The 17,452-nt window shown below is 39.5% G+C and overlaps 1 protein-coding gene and 1 long non-coding RNA gene across 4 annotated transcripts in view; one reads left to right on the top strand and one right to left on the bottom strand.

Moving 5' to 3' along the window:
• TET1 (tet methylcytosine dioxygenase 1) overlaps positions 1 to 11,652 on the bottom strand; it is a 116,057-nt gene extending 104,405 nt beyond the window's left edge. For 2 of the 3 annotated variants that reach the window (XR_005226267.2, XM_007054647.4), the window contains exons 1-2: positions 9,952 to 11,652; positions 2,413 to 2,463 (exon numbers count right to left, since the gene is read on the bottom strand). Coding sequence is in view for 2 of the 3 variants with exons in the window: in XM_007054647.4 (XP_007054709.2) it covers positions 2,413 to 2,463; positions 9,952 to 11,652 (1,752 nt within the window). In the remaining variant the exon portion in view is untranslated. The remainder of the gene's footprint in view (positions 1 to 2,412; positions 2,464 to 9,951) is intronic. The other variant, XM_037905402.2, reaches the window with a different exon arrangement.
• Positions 10,198 to 15,615, top strand: LOC122466625. The gene is made up of 3 exons (XR_006292284.1): positions 10,198 to 10,333; positions 11,274 to 14,628; positions 15,234 to 15,615. It is a non-coding gene; the product is annotated as an uncharacterized LOC122466625 (long non-coding RNA).
• Positions 15,616 to 17,452: the final 1,837 nt, after the last annotated feature.

Below are 17,452 nucleotides of genomic sequence, written 5' to 3'. Positions count from 1 at the left end.
CATTAATATCTAAGGCTGTGTCTACACTGCCACTTTCAGCATTAAAACTTTAGTGGTTCAGGGGTGTGAAAAAACACACCCCTGAGAGACAAAAGTTTTAGCGCTGAAAAGCGCCAGTATAGACAGTGCTTTATCGCCGGAAGCCACACTCCCAGGGATAAAGTAACCATCCCTCTTTCGGGGTGTTTTTTAAAAAAATTTGCTGGGAGAGCTCTCCCCCGGCAATAAAGCCTGTCTACATTGCCCATGTCACAGCGCTGCCACAGTCATGCTGTAATGTGGGCAGTGTAGACATACCCTAAGAAAAATTAGAAACACAAACTATCATATTGTTCCTTAGAACAAAGAAAGCTACAAATTCTCCTTTAAAGGAAGTTTACATTAGTATTACAGTCAAAATCACATTGCAAGGAAACTCCTTAAACTTCTAGTAGATTATTATTTAATTTTAAGTGTCACTTTCTGGATTCATACATCTTCCATTAATCATTAAATAAAAGCTTGGTGTTATAATTCAATACATGTTACTGCAGAAATGTTTATTATGGCATTTCAAATGCCATCAGCTGAAAAAGGAGGGGCAGAAAAAACTACTATACAGAGTATCAGGTATCAGACTGTACATGATGTATATTTCATTTTGGAAAGTTTATTGCAGCTGATATAAAGGGAGTCTAGTTTTATATTACATATAGTGAAAAACAATATCCAGTACTTTTAGAAGAATGACAAACACATCCAGAAACACACTACTTGACATAAGCCAATAACAAATCTTACCAAATACAGATTCAGTAACCATGCACTAGGAATGAAAACTAGAAGACACAAAGTACAGTATAAAACCAGAGAGAAATAACTGTACAACCACTTCAACAGAGAAGAGATCAAAGCAGAAATGCACTTTCCAGTCCAAAGCTCAACATATGATAGTATGCATGAAAATATTTCCTCAAATTATCAATAAGATTTTCCATTAAAAATCAAGGATCAAAAACTGTGCATAAATCTGTAAGAAAGAAAAGGGCCAACAGAGACAGCATCACGCTCTATAGCAACCTGCCACCAAATCAGAAACAGACAATGACAAATGAACATGAGATAAAATCTTAAACGTACTGTGAAGCCCTACCCTGGGCAGATATTCAATACAATGTATCTGCCTGTGACAGAGACCAGACTTCTGTTCTTTTTGCACTTTGACAACATTGCTGTAACTTGTCATGTCAACTAAGTATTATAGAATTGAATAAAAATTAATTCATGTAAAGACATCATTGTCACCAACAGAGGAAAAAAATTCACACTACAATCAAACATTTTTCACCACATATTTTCTACAATGAAATCAAGTTATAATTCTGAATATCTCTACAAAAAGCAATTATTAAAATGAAAAATTAACACATGATTATGATTTAATGAAACATGTTAGTTCTATAACTGATTAATTCATTTAATGAATGGAAGGTGGAGCTTTTATTGCTATTGTACCACCACAATTACTATTACAAAAGATGCAGGAGGTGTTTTAAAATGCACATTCAACTGCTTCCACATTAAAACAGACCCCTGAGGTTAGACACATTTGCAAGTCAAATAAAATTCAAAAACTCTGTTCTTTCCTTAATCTGAGCATTTTATTTAATTTTATATTACTGATTAAGTTATAATTTCTTTATACAAGTGTAGTTTCTTGTGAACCATTTATCATGCAATAAGTGAAATAGGTGAAATTTTCCTTTTAAAAAGTCCAAATTTGTAAAATTACATTTTATTGTATTGTACTTTTACCAAATTCCTAATGTGCCAAAGCTTTTGCAAAAATATATGTCTGGTGAAACAATGTTTAAATAAATAATAACATTCTCACACTTAAGTGCACTTTGTAGGATAAAAAATAAATAGCATGTTTATGTAAGGTCCTTTCATTTACTGTACACAAGTTCTTACTATCCTTTTTAACTATTTTGTAGTTTTAAAATAAGAAAAGAATTCCTGCATAAATATTTCTATATATAACTTTTTAGTAATGATATAGTTCTGACTTCAAATATTTAAATTTCAGATCCCATCAAACCCATATGCTGAAAAAAATCACCAAACTTTTACTCTCAATATATAAATATTAAGCTATGACTAAATTAAATTTGAATTAATCTTCAACACATTGGAAGAAGGTAAGCTTTGTATCCTACAGACTTGTGCAAAAAGATTCAAATATGTACATAATATATAGACAGAAAAGAAAACCTTCTATGCTTTTAAAATGAGCTAATCCTCTGAAAATCTGGAAAGAGCTGATTTCCAGCAGTTAACCCTTTGACTTCCTAGTCCAAGTGACAATAAAATACGGTTTAAAATGGGAAGGGGGGAGAGGAGGGAAGTATTATTAAAGCAATGATTGGTTACCTTTAAAACTCTTTGCTTTCTCCTCTGAGGCCTTTTGTTTTCAGTTAGCACCTAAAAAAATATCAAATTGCAGAATAAAGTTTAACTTAAAAAATTAAATCCCCAATTTTATTAGAAAACTGTAATACTGTAAATACCCATAATGCTTTATATGCAGCATTTGAACTGATGGAGACTTTACACTGTAAAGTCACTGCAACCAAAACAAAAAGCTGTACTATAAAAACGTAGCAGGGAAAGACCCTTTTCCCCCCTGAAAGTCTGCCTTAATTAGGCTCTGCATTCTTCACAGCAAAAACCCACGAGGTGGCCATCTTGCTTCCTTCTGCAGAGGAACCCTCTACAGTGTAGCACTTCTTGAGGCTGCTTTTTGGGTATTATTATCATGGTGTTTAAAAGCAGCAGCCCCTGCCTGCCAACGCTGGGGACGTGCTGGGCATGCCTCTCGCAAAAAGAGCTCCAGAAAGGGCCCAGCCAATGGCAAGGCGAGGCCAGCCGCTCCAAACTGATCTTCCCTGCCTAGCCCTTCCTAAACAAAGGGTCTCCTATGTGGGCTTTGCTCTGAGCAGAGGACACGGGGCAGGCACAAGCTGCGACATGGATTCACGGCGGCGGATCCGGCCCAGCGCGGCGCGCACTGGAGAGGCTGCGCTCGCTTCCCCAACGCAGCGCAGCGCCGCGGCCGGGCCGGTCTCCCCGCGGCCAGCGGTCTGGCCCGGCTCGCGTCTGCGGACGAGGCGACAAGCCGGGGTCGGCGTGAGGGGAGCCGGGCGCCGGCTTGGCCCCCTCCTGCCGCCGGGGCGCCGGCCGCGGGCTCCGCTGGGCGCACCCCCTCCCCCGGCAAGGTACGGCGCAGTTTGACTTTATAAGGCAAGGCTACATATTAGCGACATTGAAAGGAGGCGGAGGTGAGGCGAGGACACGGTCCCAGGCTGGACAAGCCCCCCTCGGTGCAGCAGGCGCGTTGCCCACCACTCTTTGAGGGCTGTCAGTCCGTGCCTGCTGCTGCCGGGGGCCCGAGGGGACGCGCCTTCCGTCGCTAGCACCCCCGCCCCGTCCTGGCTCCTGCCCTTGTGCTGAACACGGGTTGCTGAGGTTTTATTTTTCAGGGAGTCTGTCAGGAGCCCCAAAAGAGCAGCTCTCAGGCCGCTTGGGCCCTAGGCAGGCCCCCTCTCGGCGCACATCAGCTTTTATTCACTAGCTCCTCTCCTTCCACTTTGCTTTTAATACATGACCTAATGACCGAAAACCTTCCCTGGATAGTACAGGGGAAGAACTGGCTTAAGTACTCTAGGAAACTAGTTTCCACGTGGGTCTCAGCAACAGAAATTTGCAGACCTCTCTCATTAGATTTAACAGAAATCTATTTTTTTCTTTTAAAAAAGGGAATCATTTATTGCACATAAACTAGGGCCTAGATCCCAAAACCCACTGACTTCTAGAAAAGACTGTGATTAATGGCAGAGGGCTCTGGAACAGACTGGGTCTCATCAGGCCGAGTTTGATCATTACAATTTATTGTTTACTTAAAACTTCACTAAAGAATTTTCAATAAATGTCTCTCAGCCAGAAAACTGGCTGTACATTTGTGCACTGCCTCTGGAAATAAAGGGAAATTTACATCCAGTAGCAGTTGCAGCAGAGAACTGCCTGCACATTTTGCATCTGCAGTTGAAACACACATACAAATTCAAGTATATGCATGTCTAGCTACTTGATTGTGGGTGTAAATGAGGGAGCTACAGGTGTAAACATGGAGATTTGCACCCACAATCTATTTTGAAATGTATCAGTTAAATTAGAGGTAGTGTTGCCATTTGTTTATTGCATAATATTAGCTACTTAAACCCTAATTTGTTTTGATAGGACAGGGTGACATAAGGTAGTCAAGTTTAATGTTATGTTAAAATACACGTGGTAAACCATATTAAAAATTATAAAGATGTACACATGCAGTGGTTTAATTCTAATACCCTCAGTTACCTAAGATTTTATGGTCCCACAAAAACATATTTTCATTTGTTTAGAGCCAAGTGTTGTTCATAGAATCATAGAATATCAGGGTTGGAAGGGACCTCAGGAGGTCATCTAGTCCAACCCCCTGCTCAAAGCAGGACCAATCCCAACTAAATCATCCCAGCCAGGGCTTTGTCAAGCCTGACCTTAAAAACTTCTAAGGAAGGAGATTCTACCACTTCCCTAGGTAACGCATTCCAGTGTTTCACCACCCTCCTAGTGAAAAAGTTTTTCCTAATATCCAACCTAAACCTCCCCCACTGCAACTTGAGACCATTACTCCTTGTCCTGTCCTCTTCTACCACTGAGAATAGTCTAGAACCATCCTCTCTGGAACCACCTCTCAGGTAGTTGAAAGCAGCTATCAAATCCCCCCTCATTCTTCTCTTCTGCAGACTAAACAATCCCAGTTCCCTCAGCCTCTCCTCATAAGTCATGTGTTCCAGACCCCTAATCATTTTTGTTGCCCTTCGCTGGACTCTCTCCAATTTATCCACGTCCTTCTTGTAGTGTGGGGCCCAAAACTGGACACGGTACTCCAGATGAGGCCTCACCAATGTCGAATAGAGGGGAACGATCACGTCCCTCGATCTGCTGGCTATGCCCCTACTTATACATCCCAAAATGCCATTGGCCTTCTTGGCAACAAGGGCACACTGTTGACTCATATCCAGCTTCTCGTCCACTGTAACCCCTAGGTCCTTTTCCGCAGAACTGCTGCCTAGCCATTCAGTCCCTAATCTGTAGCTGTGCGTTGGGTTCTTCCGTCCTAAGTGCAGGACCCTGCACTTATCCTTATTGAATCTCATCAGATTTCTTTTGGCCCAATCCTCCAATTTGTCTAGGTCCCTCTGTATCCTATCCCTGCCCTCCAGCGTATCTACCACTCCTCCCAGTTTAGTATCATCCGCAAATTTGCTGAGAGTGCAATCCACACCATCCTCCAGATCATTTATGAAGATATTGAACAAAACCGGCCCCAGGACCGACCCCTTCTTCTTTAATTCACTTCTTTAATTCAGGTAATCGCATTGCTTTGTATGTGCAGCAAGAAATAGAGCTGATAAGGTGTAAGGTTAAGCAGGACCATCCCCCATCAGTTAAAAAAAGTTACCCACTATTATTAGAAGTAACATGTAAGATTATTCGGGCTGGCAGGAAAAAAAAAAAAAAAGAGAAATATACTATTTTCCCCTAATTTGTTAGCTATGTGCATTTGAGAGTTCTTGGTGTACAATTAGTTTTGGGTTTCCTTTCCCCTGTTGTTTGTGTGGGTCTTTAATATAAAAAACATTCCTTACCTGTTGTTAACATAAACAAATTGTAATTGAAAAAAATGGCACAGAGACTTAGAGGCAGTTTCAATGTTCAAACTATTTTTAAATCATTCTTTGAAAATGATTAGATACCAAGTTCACAGCTTCTCTTTAATGAATACCCCCTCATCTTCAACACTCAATACCACATAGAATACTAAACTAGTGTAAACTATAATTATTTTGCATGTACGCTGAATGCCAAATCAAAGCAAGTTACACAACTTTGTCGCCCTGCCACTTGAGCCTGATCTGCAACTTATACCACCATTTACAGCACTGCTGAATGTTGCTTAGCAGAACCTACAACATTTCCAAACAACACAGACATACACCGAGACTCAACAGCAACACAACAAACTACTGAATGAAAGCAAATAACCTGTTTTGGTAGAGGACAGCTGTGAAATAACCCAAAATATCTATATTGCATGCAATTTGTATTAGAATGAAAACAAGACAAAATTTTAAAAGGTACATATTCATAATAATACTAATTAATAATAAAGTGTTTCTGTAACATTTATTGTGAGATCTGTTAATTAAATATAATACCTTTATTGTATTTTTAAAAGCTTAGCGCAGTATTTGTTAAATATTAAAAAATTATATACCTTTTAGCCTATATATTTGAGATTCTTTCCTTTGTACAACCAACTCATAACAAAATGTCATGAATCCATCAGAATGAGGTGTATTACATAAAAAACAGTTGTGCTACACATAGAATCTATGAACTAGAGCCCACAATGCTTTAACCAGATTTTCATGATGTCATGTCCCTGCAAAATCTATTACAGCCTTCAAGGTAAAGTATTCCTGAAAATTTATGTGGATGTTATTTCAAAGAGATGTATGCATGCCCAATATAGTTTTAAAATCTTATATCTCAATTATGTGCAAATTAATTAAAGTAACAGAATAGTAACTAATATTGGCTCCAGATGTGAAAATTATTCTCTCTACGTTGATTGTGCATGCATAACGGCACTCAGATTTTAGACTTCAGGCATGGACTCTACCAGCTGGGTCTTGTTGTCTCTAAAGGTAAATCCATATATGATCTTAAAAAAGTCATCATTCCTTTGCACTAAGCAAGGACATGCTTTGTATCTTAAAGGCATATCCTGAAGTAATTCCACATGCAGGCTTTCACGGATTTCAGTGTGCATTTTGTGATTGGTAGAATGTAATTCTAGCACTTTGTCTAGTTGAAACTAGAAGGGAGAATCCTTCTTTTGAGGGGAAAACATTTTGCATAAAATGTAGTTTAAGGATGAAAACAGCTATCCCCCCACTCTTCAGTGAATCACCTCAAGAAAATACTAACATTCCGTCTATATGAGTGACAGAACTATGACTCCTTGCAACCAGCAATCTACTGAAACTAGCCTGATTCCCTTCTTTAAAAAAAAAAAAACAACAACAACCCTGGACAGAGACTTAAGGCATTTTCCAATTCCCTTCCACTTGAAAAACAAAACCTACTCCCAGAGCAGTCTTAAACCCTTTGCCAGCCAGGGATTCCCTTCTGAGCAGCTAACATGTCTACCTTATCTGAAAAGTTTCAGAATAGCAGCCGTGTTAGTCTGTATCCGCAAAAAGAAAAGGAGGTCTTGTGGCACCTTAAAGACGAACAAATTTATTTGAGCATAAGCTTTCGTGAGCTACAGCTCACTTCATCGGATGCATTCAGTGGAAAATACAGTGGGGAGATTTATACACACAGAGAACGTGAAACAATGGGTGTTACCATACACACTGTAACGAGAGTGATCAGGTAAGGTGAGTGATCACTCTCGTTACAGTGTGTATGGTAACACCCATTGTTTCACGTTCTCTGTGTGTATAAATCTCCCCACTGTATTTTCCACTGAATGCATCCGATGAAGTGAGCTGTAGCTCACGAAAGCTTATGCTCAAATAAATTTGTTAGTCTCTAAGGTGCCACAAGACCTCCTTTTCTTATCTGAAAAGTAACTTTTGAGCATTGCAAGATACTGCTTCCCCTCCACCACCACCCTCCTCAGGATTCAGCACCTCTACATTACGTTCCTAGACCCTGACAGATATTTATATTTCAGAAATACTGTTCAATTTCTTTCAGTTTCTCAAACAATTTTGTATTATATAGCAGAATTTGTTGTTTACAAATATTCAAAGTAAGAGTCTCTGTATTTCATTCAAATATAATTTTACAAGAAATTATCCAATGGTATGTTCCCAAAGGGCAGAAGTACACATTTTGCTCAACCCAGTCTTCTAAAACTTTACAAGGTCAAAAGTATTTCTTGCCATTTACTTGAAGAGGCAAGGAGGCCTTTTGGGTTGTAGTTTTAAAACAATATGATATGCACAGTATAAAATATACCCCTTTTTTTCTAAAAGTACACCAGAAAATGAAACTGCTGGAGCAGAGGAACATAAAGGGAATGGGGATATAATTAAGAAGGCAAAGAGAGGGCTTAAAGAAAAGGAGGTGAAGAAGCAAAGCAGGAATACAAAGAGAAGGTCAGACTATGCAAGAAGAAAATAAAAGAAAACCATGTTTAGCCTGGAAAAAAAGATTGACAGAAAAGCTGGAATTCATCCTTTCCTTGACCCTGCCTCTGCCAAAATTCTTTTTCATGCCTTAATCACCTTATTATCTCATCTCCTGCAATGCTCTCTTTTAAGGTCTTCCTAAGTCCATACTCATTAAAAATAAGGAAGAGCATAATGTTGCTGCTACATTACTCTTTTGCTGTAGGAAGCAGGGAGTTTCCCCATACTCCATTCTCTTCACTAGCTTGTTATTTGTTGATCTTCAAATCAAATTCTAAATTGGCTTTGCCCCAATTTGTTTATTCCTCTTTTAAGTTCTCAGAAGGGGTCATGTGACTTACATATAGTAAACCTCATTCATAGTGAGCTCTGAGGCCAGCTATTTCATTTTGTTTATCCCCCACCCCAACAGTATATAAAAACCACACAGACATCATATCCATCCACTGGTGTAAGGATTTTCTGCCTACTTGCCTACTCTGAAGAAATGGAACGGACATGTCTGTAAATCTTGTAGGTTGTGGGGTGGAGACATACAAGAGAAGTTTTCCCAAGATACTGTCATCTATGCTAAACTCATGCTTGATGCAAGAGTCAAAACTGGCTTTACCCTACCTTTCCGCCTCCTTCAACTTTGGGGATGGCCAGACGTGGAGTTGGTCCCCACCACAAGCAGAGTAACTTCAGGCCTGCTTTAACTTATACCAACTAGAACAGAGATGACTGGAGAGACTAGGTGGGAGTAGTGAGATCATGTATTAGAGTCGGAGGATTGATAAGGGACAGATAATTCATGGGGCTAGGGTAGGAGAGGAAGTTCAGGGGACAAAAGATGGATAGGTTAAGGGGGTTCAGTTGTGAGGGAGGATGGAACAGGGGGATGAAGAGAAAAGACAAAGAGATTGAGAGCCTCCAGAAATGGCAGAAGGCTTTCAGGATGTTTGGGGAGTAGAGAACAGAAACTTGTGAGAGGGATGAGCAAGAAGACAGACCATTGGGACTGAAAGAGCACAGAGGGAACAGAACAGGGACCAGAGAGGAAATTGGGGAAATAAAGAATATATGGGCAGGATGAGGTATGTGACCTGGCTGAGTAACCAGGAATGATTGAGATGCAAGAAACAAAGGGACAGGCAATTAGAAAGGAGGAGAGATTTAGAGGGAGAATGCAAATAGAATATGGAGCCAGGGGGTTTTGTTGTAGTTTTGTTCATATTTTATTACCAAAAAGTTTTTCTATAATTCCACATACAGAGCAAGCAACCTCCTGTCGTAAAATCCAGGCATTTGCACTTGGTATTTCACAATGTGGTGAGGGATGATCCTGCCCACCTCAAACCTTCCACTTAAATCTTTTTTACTCTCTCCGGCCCCTGATTAGTTCTATCTATGGGCCTACTTTTCCACATTGGCCAATGTGACCAGATTTGCAGGAGACTAAAACTTATGCCCACCTCTAGTTATATGAATTCATGTGGTATGAGCAACAGAAACACTAGCTCACTCTAATCTTCAAGGCTTATAACTGGAGAAGTATATTCAACTGTTACGGTTAAATTTTATCTAATATGTTGTCCAAATCTACAGAATGACTAATATTTTTAAGAATTTACAAATGGACCTCAAATCTTATGAAGGTGTATTGTTTCTGTTTCTTGCTTACCTCAAAAGGTAGCATTATTGGTGGTGGCGGCTTTTTCAGTTCTTCACATTTTCTCTTTTTACATATCCGGTGACTTGTTTTGCGTTTCCTGCAACAGCTGCACTCCTCACAATTAGTTTTCCGCAGACAAGGTTCACATACCCCACACCGTCTTCGTTTCTTTTTTTCTAACATAGGGAGCAAAGATGAATATGAGAGAGGGTAACTGTAAACTGGGTTTGTAAAGGAGGATGGTTCTGAAGCCTCAGCAGAACCGATGCTGTTGCTCTTGCTGTCCTGAACTGAGTTCAAGTTTATTCCAACACTTCCTGATTGTAATGAAGAATCCTTATACCGCAGTTTTGAATCATTTGGTGAATGTACATTTCTTTCTCTGTCAGAGGTAAGAGCGGAGCTTCCTGTGTTTGAGGACAACCCTGAAATAGACCGTTCAGAGGAATGTCCAGTATTTTCTTTGAAGACTGCAATTGTTGTAGAGACTAAGCCTACTATGCTTTTTTCTGTGTTTGATGATGAAATAGGGACATAACCTGAGTCCAGAAATAAAGTTTCTTTACCAATGTATTTAACAGGCTGCTGCACTGCAAGATTAACTGGTTCACAAACTGTGACTACATTTTTTGTTTCAGATTCTGAATCATCTCTTTTACAGCACAAGTCAGAATTTGAGTCAGGTTCTTTATTATCAGGCACCAAATCCAAGTCAGTTTTTATGTGGGATCCAAAAAACGAGCCCAAATCTTCTAAATATACGATTGAATTTGATTCAGTGGTAACTAGAGAGTCAGAATTTGAATCGGGTTCTTTATCAGCAGGCTTCAAATCTAAGTTAATCTTTACATGGGATTCTGCAAATGAGTCTGAATCTTCTAAATGTTTTTTTGTGTTTAATTCAGAGGTGATTATAGAGTCAGAATGAAAAGGTGCCGGAACAAGCTCAGAATTCTGAGTAAAACTTTCGTCTGAGCTTCCTGTATTGATCTTACTTGATGTCCACCCACAGGGCGGCTCTTCACACTCATACTCCTCCTCTAATACTTCTGGATTGTAAATGCTTGGTAGACGCTTTGAAATGGAGACACTTGATTCAGGTCTCCCTATCTTTTTATCTTGACTATCACATTTAATGGAGGGCTCAATGTCTGTATCACATAGAATGTTGAGAGGGGTTAATTCATTTTGTGCTGAATCTTGTTTCGAAACCCTTTCAGCAGCTTCAACTTTTTTTTCTTCCAATATAGTAAGGGTTTCTTGTTCATACTTGTCCGTTTTTTCTAATCTTTTCTGTGCTGTAACTTTCTTTTTTTTGGTAATTACTGCAGTTTGGGACAGTCTATGAGAGAATGATCTGCTACGAAGAGACATTGTAAAGCCATTGAAGTTTAAAGAATCCTGGTTATGAAAGAGAATATTATCTGTTTTCTCCATATTTACCCAAGATGTTCCAGATAAAGCTCTAGTTACACTACTCCTGAGAAATCTAACTGATGAGCTCAAAGGTGGTTTCTTTTCTTGTTGCTTTTTCTTTACATCATTTTTTTCTTGCATTGACTTTTTGCATTTTCCAGAACTCACAGCCTTTTTGGAATTCTTCTTGGCTTTCTTTTTCACTTGGCTAGATTTCTTTTTGCCTTCACTAGTTTTCCTTTTGCCTAACTCTTCCTTTTTGACTAATCTGGAAGGTCTGGCGTGGTGAGCCATGTCTATCAAGTAGTTGATATGTAAAAGGAGTAGTGGAAAAAATCATGGGCTCTTGAAGGAATTTTTCACTTCAACAGAAAATTGCATACTCTTATTGCTGTTCTCTGTCATAATACAGAGTTGAATCTGAAATAAAAAAAGTTTTTTTAATTTAATCATAAAAATCTATATATCAATATTATATAAAAGTCTCAGTTAAAGCTAAATATTTAAAACATTGAGGCAAAAATTGGAATATTTGAATTTTATCAAATATTAACATCTTATTAATGTTATATATATATATATACATACACACACATACACACACACACAGCATATACTCTATAGTCCTTTCAAAGTGGGCATCTTGCTAAAGTGGACAAAGAGCAAAAGACCAAGGGAACTTCACACTTTACTGACTCATTATTTGTACACAAATATATAAATGAAGCCTGAGTTCACTGCAACTTGCTTCAGGTTAATTAACAGCTCTCCTCCCCCATATGATTCACGACAAGAGTGTGCCTGGTTACATGTGGCTGCACAGAGGATTAAGACCTACCTCCACAAGGTCAGGTAGGACCTACTCTTATCACACCTCAGGAACAGATCACCTGATCCACACATCTGCCCACCCTGAAGCAGCAGCCAGAGAGAGCTACTGCTTCTCCACCCACATGCTGGCCAATAGACCTGGCCAGGTGAAAGGTGAGGATAGTAACCTGTATCCTCAAAAGGGATATTCCAAGTTATTTCTCCTCTCGTTGAGCTGGAAAAGAGCAGGAGAGGAACTGGGATTCTGAGTCACAATTCCTTCTGGGATGGTGTGACGACATATTGCACCATATTCAGTGCTAAGCCTAAAGCACACAATCTTGCTGTCAGTGTCACATAAATATATTATGTAGGCAGTGGTGACTGCTCCACAGACATTAAGGTTGTTACCGCCAATATTCCATATAAGGCTTATCCTGCCTTCCCAATCCCCAATAATTTTTAAGTTTAAAGAACTCCTGGTCTGAAGTTTTCTGTAATAAATTCAAGTCTGATTTCCAGATCAGAATTGTTTAGGGGACAGAGTCAATATACATCTATGTTTTTATCAGGCTGTCAAGCGATTAAAAAAATTAATCACAACTGATTGCGCAATTAAAAAAAAATGAATCATGATTAATCGCACTCTTAAACAATAATAGAATACCATTTGTTTAAATATTTTTGAATATTTTCTACATTTTCAGATATATTGATTTCAGTTACATTACCGAAAATACAAAATGTACAGTGCTCACTTTATTTTTAAGTACAAGTATTTGCACTGTAAAAAACAAAACAAATAGTATTTTTCAAATCACCTAATACAAGTACTGTAGTGCAATCCCTTTATCATGAAAGTTGAACTTACAAATGTAGACTTATGTAAAAAAAAAATGCATTCAAAAATAAAACAAGGTAAAATTTTAGAGCTTGCAAGTCCACTCAGTCCTACTTCTTGTTCAGCAAATCGCTCAGACAAACAAGCTTGCTTACATTTGCAGGAGATAATGCTGCCCGCTTCTTGTTTACAATGTCACCTGAAAGTGAGAACAGGCGTTCGAATGGCACTGTTGTAGCCGGCTTCACAAGATATTTAGATGCCAGATGCGCTAAAGATTCATGTGTCCCTTCGTGTTTCAACCACCATTCCAGTGGACATGCATCCATGCTGATGACGGCTTCTACTTGATAACAATCCAAAACAGTGTGGACCGACGCCTGTTCATTTTCATTATCTGAGTCAGATGACACCAGCAGAAGGTTGATTTTCTTTTTTGGTGGTTCGGTAGTTTCTGCATTGGAGTGTTTCTCTTTTAAGACTTCTGAAAGCATGCACAACACCTCATCCCTCTCAGATTTTGGAAGGCACTCCAGATTCTTAAACCCTGGGCGAGTGCTGTAGCTATCTTTAGAAATATCACATTGGTACCATCTTTGCATTTAGTGAAATCTGCGCTGGAGTGTTCTTAAAATTAACAAAACGTGCTGGGTCATCATCCGAGACTGCTATAACGTGAAATATTTGGCAGAATGCAGGTAAAACAGAGCAGAGGACGTACAATTCTCCCCAAAGGAGTTCAGTCACAAATTTAATTAACAGATTTTTTTAAACGAGTGTTATCAGCATGGAAGCATGTCCTCTGGAATGGTGGCCGAAGCATGAAGGGGAATATGAATGTTTAGCATATCTGGCATGTAAATACCTTGCAATGCCATCCACAACCATGCAAACGCCTGTTCTCATTTCTGGTGACACGCTGTAAATAAGAAGAGGGCAGCATTATCTCCCGTAAATGTAAACAGACTTGTTTGTCTTAGCGATTAACTGAACAAGAAGTAGGACTGAGTGGACTCGTAGGCACTGAAGTTTTACGTTGTTTTGGTATTGAGTGCTAAATTTAATTTAAAAATTAGCAATTAAATAAAAAAACCAACATTATAATATGAATATTAAGGTTACGTTAAACTCAGAGGCAGTGGTATGATGAATAGGGAATTTGTCAGGAGACCTAGATTCTTTTCCTACTCTACCACGAACTTGCTACATGACCTTTGGCAAGTCACTTCACGTCTGCGTCTTTCTGTTTTTCCTAACCCTACCCTTTGTCTGTATGATCTATTTAGACTAATTTTGGAGGGACAGGGATTGTCTCTTTTTATAGGTTTCAACAGTGCCTAGCACACCCAGTGCTACTGTAATGCAAATATTGTCAAGGGTAATTCAAGAAAAGACATCTTTAAACTAGAGCTATCAATTAATCGCAGTTAAAGCCTGCGATTAACTGAAAACAAAATTAACGCATTAATTTTTTTTAAACCGCGTTAATCGCATACCTCCGAGTAAGGCATTGGCTGCAGAGGGACTGGACAGCATCTGGTCAGGCACAGTAACCAAATCTGCCTCCGGAGGATGGAAAGAAAGGAGGAAGTGGCTCCCATCCCGGCTCTGATGGAAAGGTAGGGATCCTGATCCCGCCGTGCTCCAATGCCCCTAGCCTGCCCCTCATTCCAGGGACCAACCCACCCTACTCCCCTCACACCATTGCCTCATTGCCCCAGCTAGCCCCTCGCTCCAGGGACCGCCCCTCCTCCGGCACCATGCCTCATTGCCCCCAGCCAACCCCTCGCTCCGGGAGGTACCCCATAGAGAATAGGGGCCTAGCGAGCTCAGGCCCCTTGCCACATGCCAAGTCCCTGAGGTAAAAATCTATGCTACCTTGCAAACAAGGGCTTGCCTAGCTGAAGAAAACCTACCAGTGTTTAATTTAGAAGTTCAAAGCCACGGCACCTCTGAGCTAGCTGCATCAGCTATGAATGTAAAAAATCTCCTTGATCCCCGGCACCTAATTGCTTGATCCCCAATACCTCTTTCGTTACAAATTAAGCCCACCTAGCTCAGTAAAAGGAGGCAATCCTGGCGAGCCCAGTCACAGAAACCACCCTTCCAGAAGCAAGACACCTCCCTCACCCTCCTCCTGCACAAGTCATTGCTCGCTTCTCATCCCCAGTCCTCCCCGAACACTGAATGCAGATTTCTAAAATGAAACTCTCTTCCTCTTCAGACAGGAGGTGAGCCTGGTGAGCTCAGAAACCCAACCCAAGAGGAGCAGCATCAAGAATTCACCCTTCTCCTGTAAAACTCACACCACTCCCATCTCCAAAATATTGACATTCCGTGATAAAAATATCTTACCCCTTCGATAAGCCAAAACTCCTCTAAAAGGAGGAACAAGAACTAGGACTGAGTGGACTTGTAGGGTCTAAAGTTTTACATTGTTTTGAGTGCAATTATGTAAAATCAAAAACAAAAAATAATTCTACATTTGTAAATTCAACTTTCATGATAAAAATATTGCACTACAGTACTTGTAAGAGGTGAACTGAAATGCTATTTCTTTTATCTTTTTACAGTGCAAACATTTGTAATAAAAATCATATTAAGTGAGCACTGTATACTTTGTATTGTGTTGTAATTGAAATCAATATATTTGAAAATGTACAGAACATCCAAAAATACTTAAATACATGGTATTCTATTAATGTTTAATAGTGCAAATAAAACTAAAAAAATTAATTGGGATTAATCACAATCGCTTGGCAGCCCTACTTTAAACCCATTATTTTAAAAAAAATCTCAACTATATAGTTTGGAAATGACAAGGTAAGATTACTTAAACAGTGCTGACACCAACCTTAACATTTAGTTAATGGACATAGACTATTAAACAGAAACATCCCAGTGAGCAACCAAATATGCTCAACGCTGCCCCTGTAAAAGAACGTTCACAAGAAATACGAAGTCTAAATAAACGTTATCTATTCATCACATAGTTCTGTCTTAGAATGGTACATAAAAACTGTAATAACTTACTTGTATACAATGGTTGTAAAATGCCTGGTCTTTCATACTACCTTACACAATCCACAACAATCAAAGATATGTTAACACTTCAAGAGTACTTGTGTCATCTATGTAATATAAATGTAAATATAAACTAAAAATTGTCTTTTAGGTCTGATAATCAGTGATTTTCAACCTTTTTTCATTTGCAGAGAGGATACTGGAACAATTTTTATAGTCGGGGGTGCTGTGAGACATTGAATCAAACTATAAATCCTGTATATAATGGAAACCAATTCAAGACAGGGAGTGCGACAGCACCCCTAGTTCCAGCACCTGTGTTTGTGGACCCCTAAAAATTTTTGAATGGAGGTGGGCATCCCTTTGGAAATCTTAGGTTGAAAACCACTATTCTATGGTAACGACCACCTTTCGCAGACCCCTTAGACACAGTCTGCTGACCCCAAGTTGAGAACTACTGTGATAAAGCACACATCTCCACGGTATATAAGCACATCCAAATATCAGTCTTTTACTGATAAAATAGTTCTATGTACACCTAATGAAACAAACATAATGAAACAAATTTACATATGAACATAGGCTAAACATATCCCAAATCATAAAAATATCTGTCCACTGCATTAAAAAAGAAACCATTCTTGTCACAGCAAGCCATTAAACATGATGCTGGAATAAATAATATACACAAATGCTCAGTTACCCACATCTTGTGTTAAAAAGGGCATATAAGCAGTCCAGGACCCAACAAAATTAGAACACTACCATTGCCTTCAGTGGAAGTTGGATCAGACCCTGAAATAGCAACACAAATCCAGAGTTGGAGTTGAGGTTGTTTGAATGCTGGTAATAGAGAAATGTTTTGTTTGACTGTATTATCTGAGTTTCAAGACTAATGTCAGAATTGCTTATGTCAGCAGATCCCAAAGCATGGTCAATGAAGCACTTGCAAGTAGTTTGCAGAAAGCTAGCTAATTAATCACAAGGTGCAGGCTCTCCTCTAGTTTCCAACTGCTTTTGCAAGCCTCCAGGCTATTCTTTTCAATCAAGAGCCCAGACTCATAGAAGCAGTTTGAAACAAGGAGCTGGAAGCGTATCTGTTGCTCTTAGCGGCCAGTGCTTTACACAGAAGTAGCAAAAGAAATACAAGCTACTTTCAGAGACCCGAGTTGTCAGCCACTAGTGTGAGAGGGATGTCCAGGGAGAAGAGAACAAGCCCAGCAGGAACTAAGTCCAAGGGAGAAGGAAACTGAACAGAAAAAGAAGCTGTACAAGGGGAGAGGACTGAACAAGTATGCACAGGGGTGCTGGAACAACTTTTATAGTCAGGGTGCTGAGAGCCATTGAACCAAACTGTAAACCCTGTATATGATGGAAACCACTTTAAGCCAGAAGGTGTGGCAGCACCCCTGAGCTGTG

This window comes from Chelonia mydas, chromosome 7, assembly GCF_015237465.2.
Source record: "Chelonia mydas isolate rCheMyd1 chromosome 7, rCheMyd1.pri.v2, whole genome shotgun sequence".
In the NCBI taxonomy this organism is placed as follows: domain Eukaryota; kingdom Metazoa; phylum Chordata; order Testudines; family Cheloniidae; genus Chelonia; species Chelonia mydas.
This window is presented reverse-complemented; position numbering and strand designations above follow the sequence as displayed.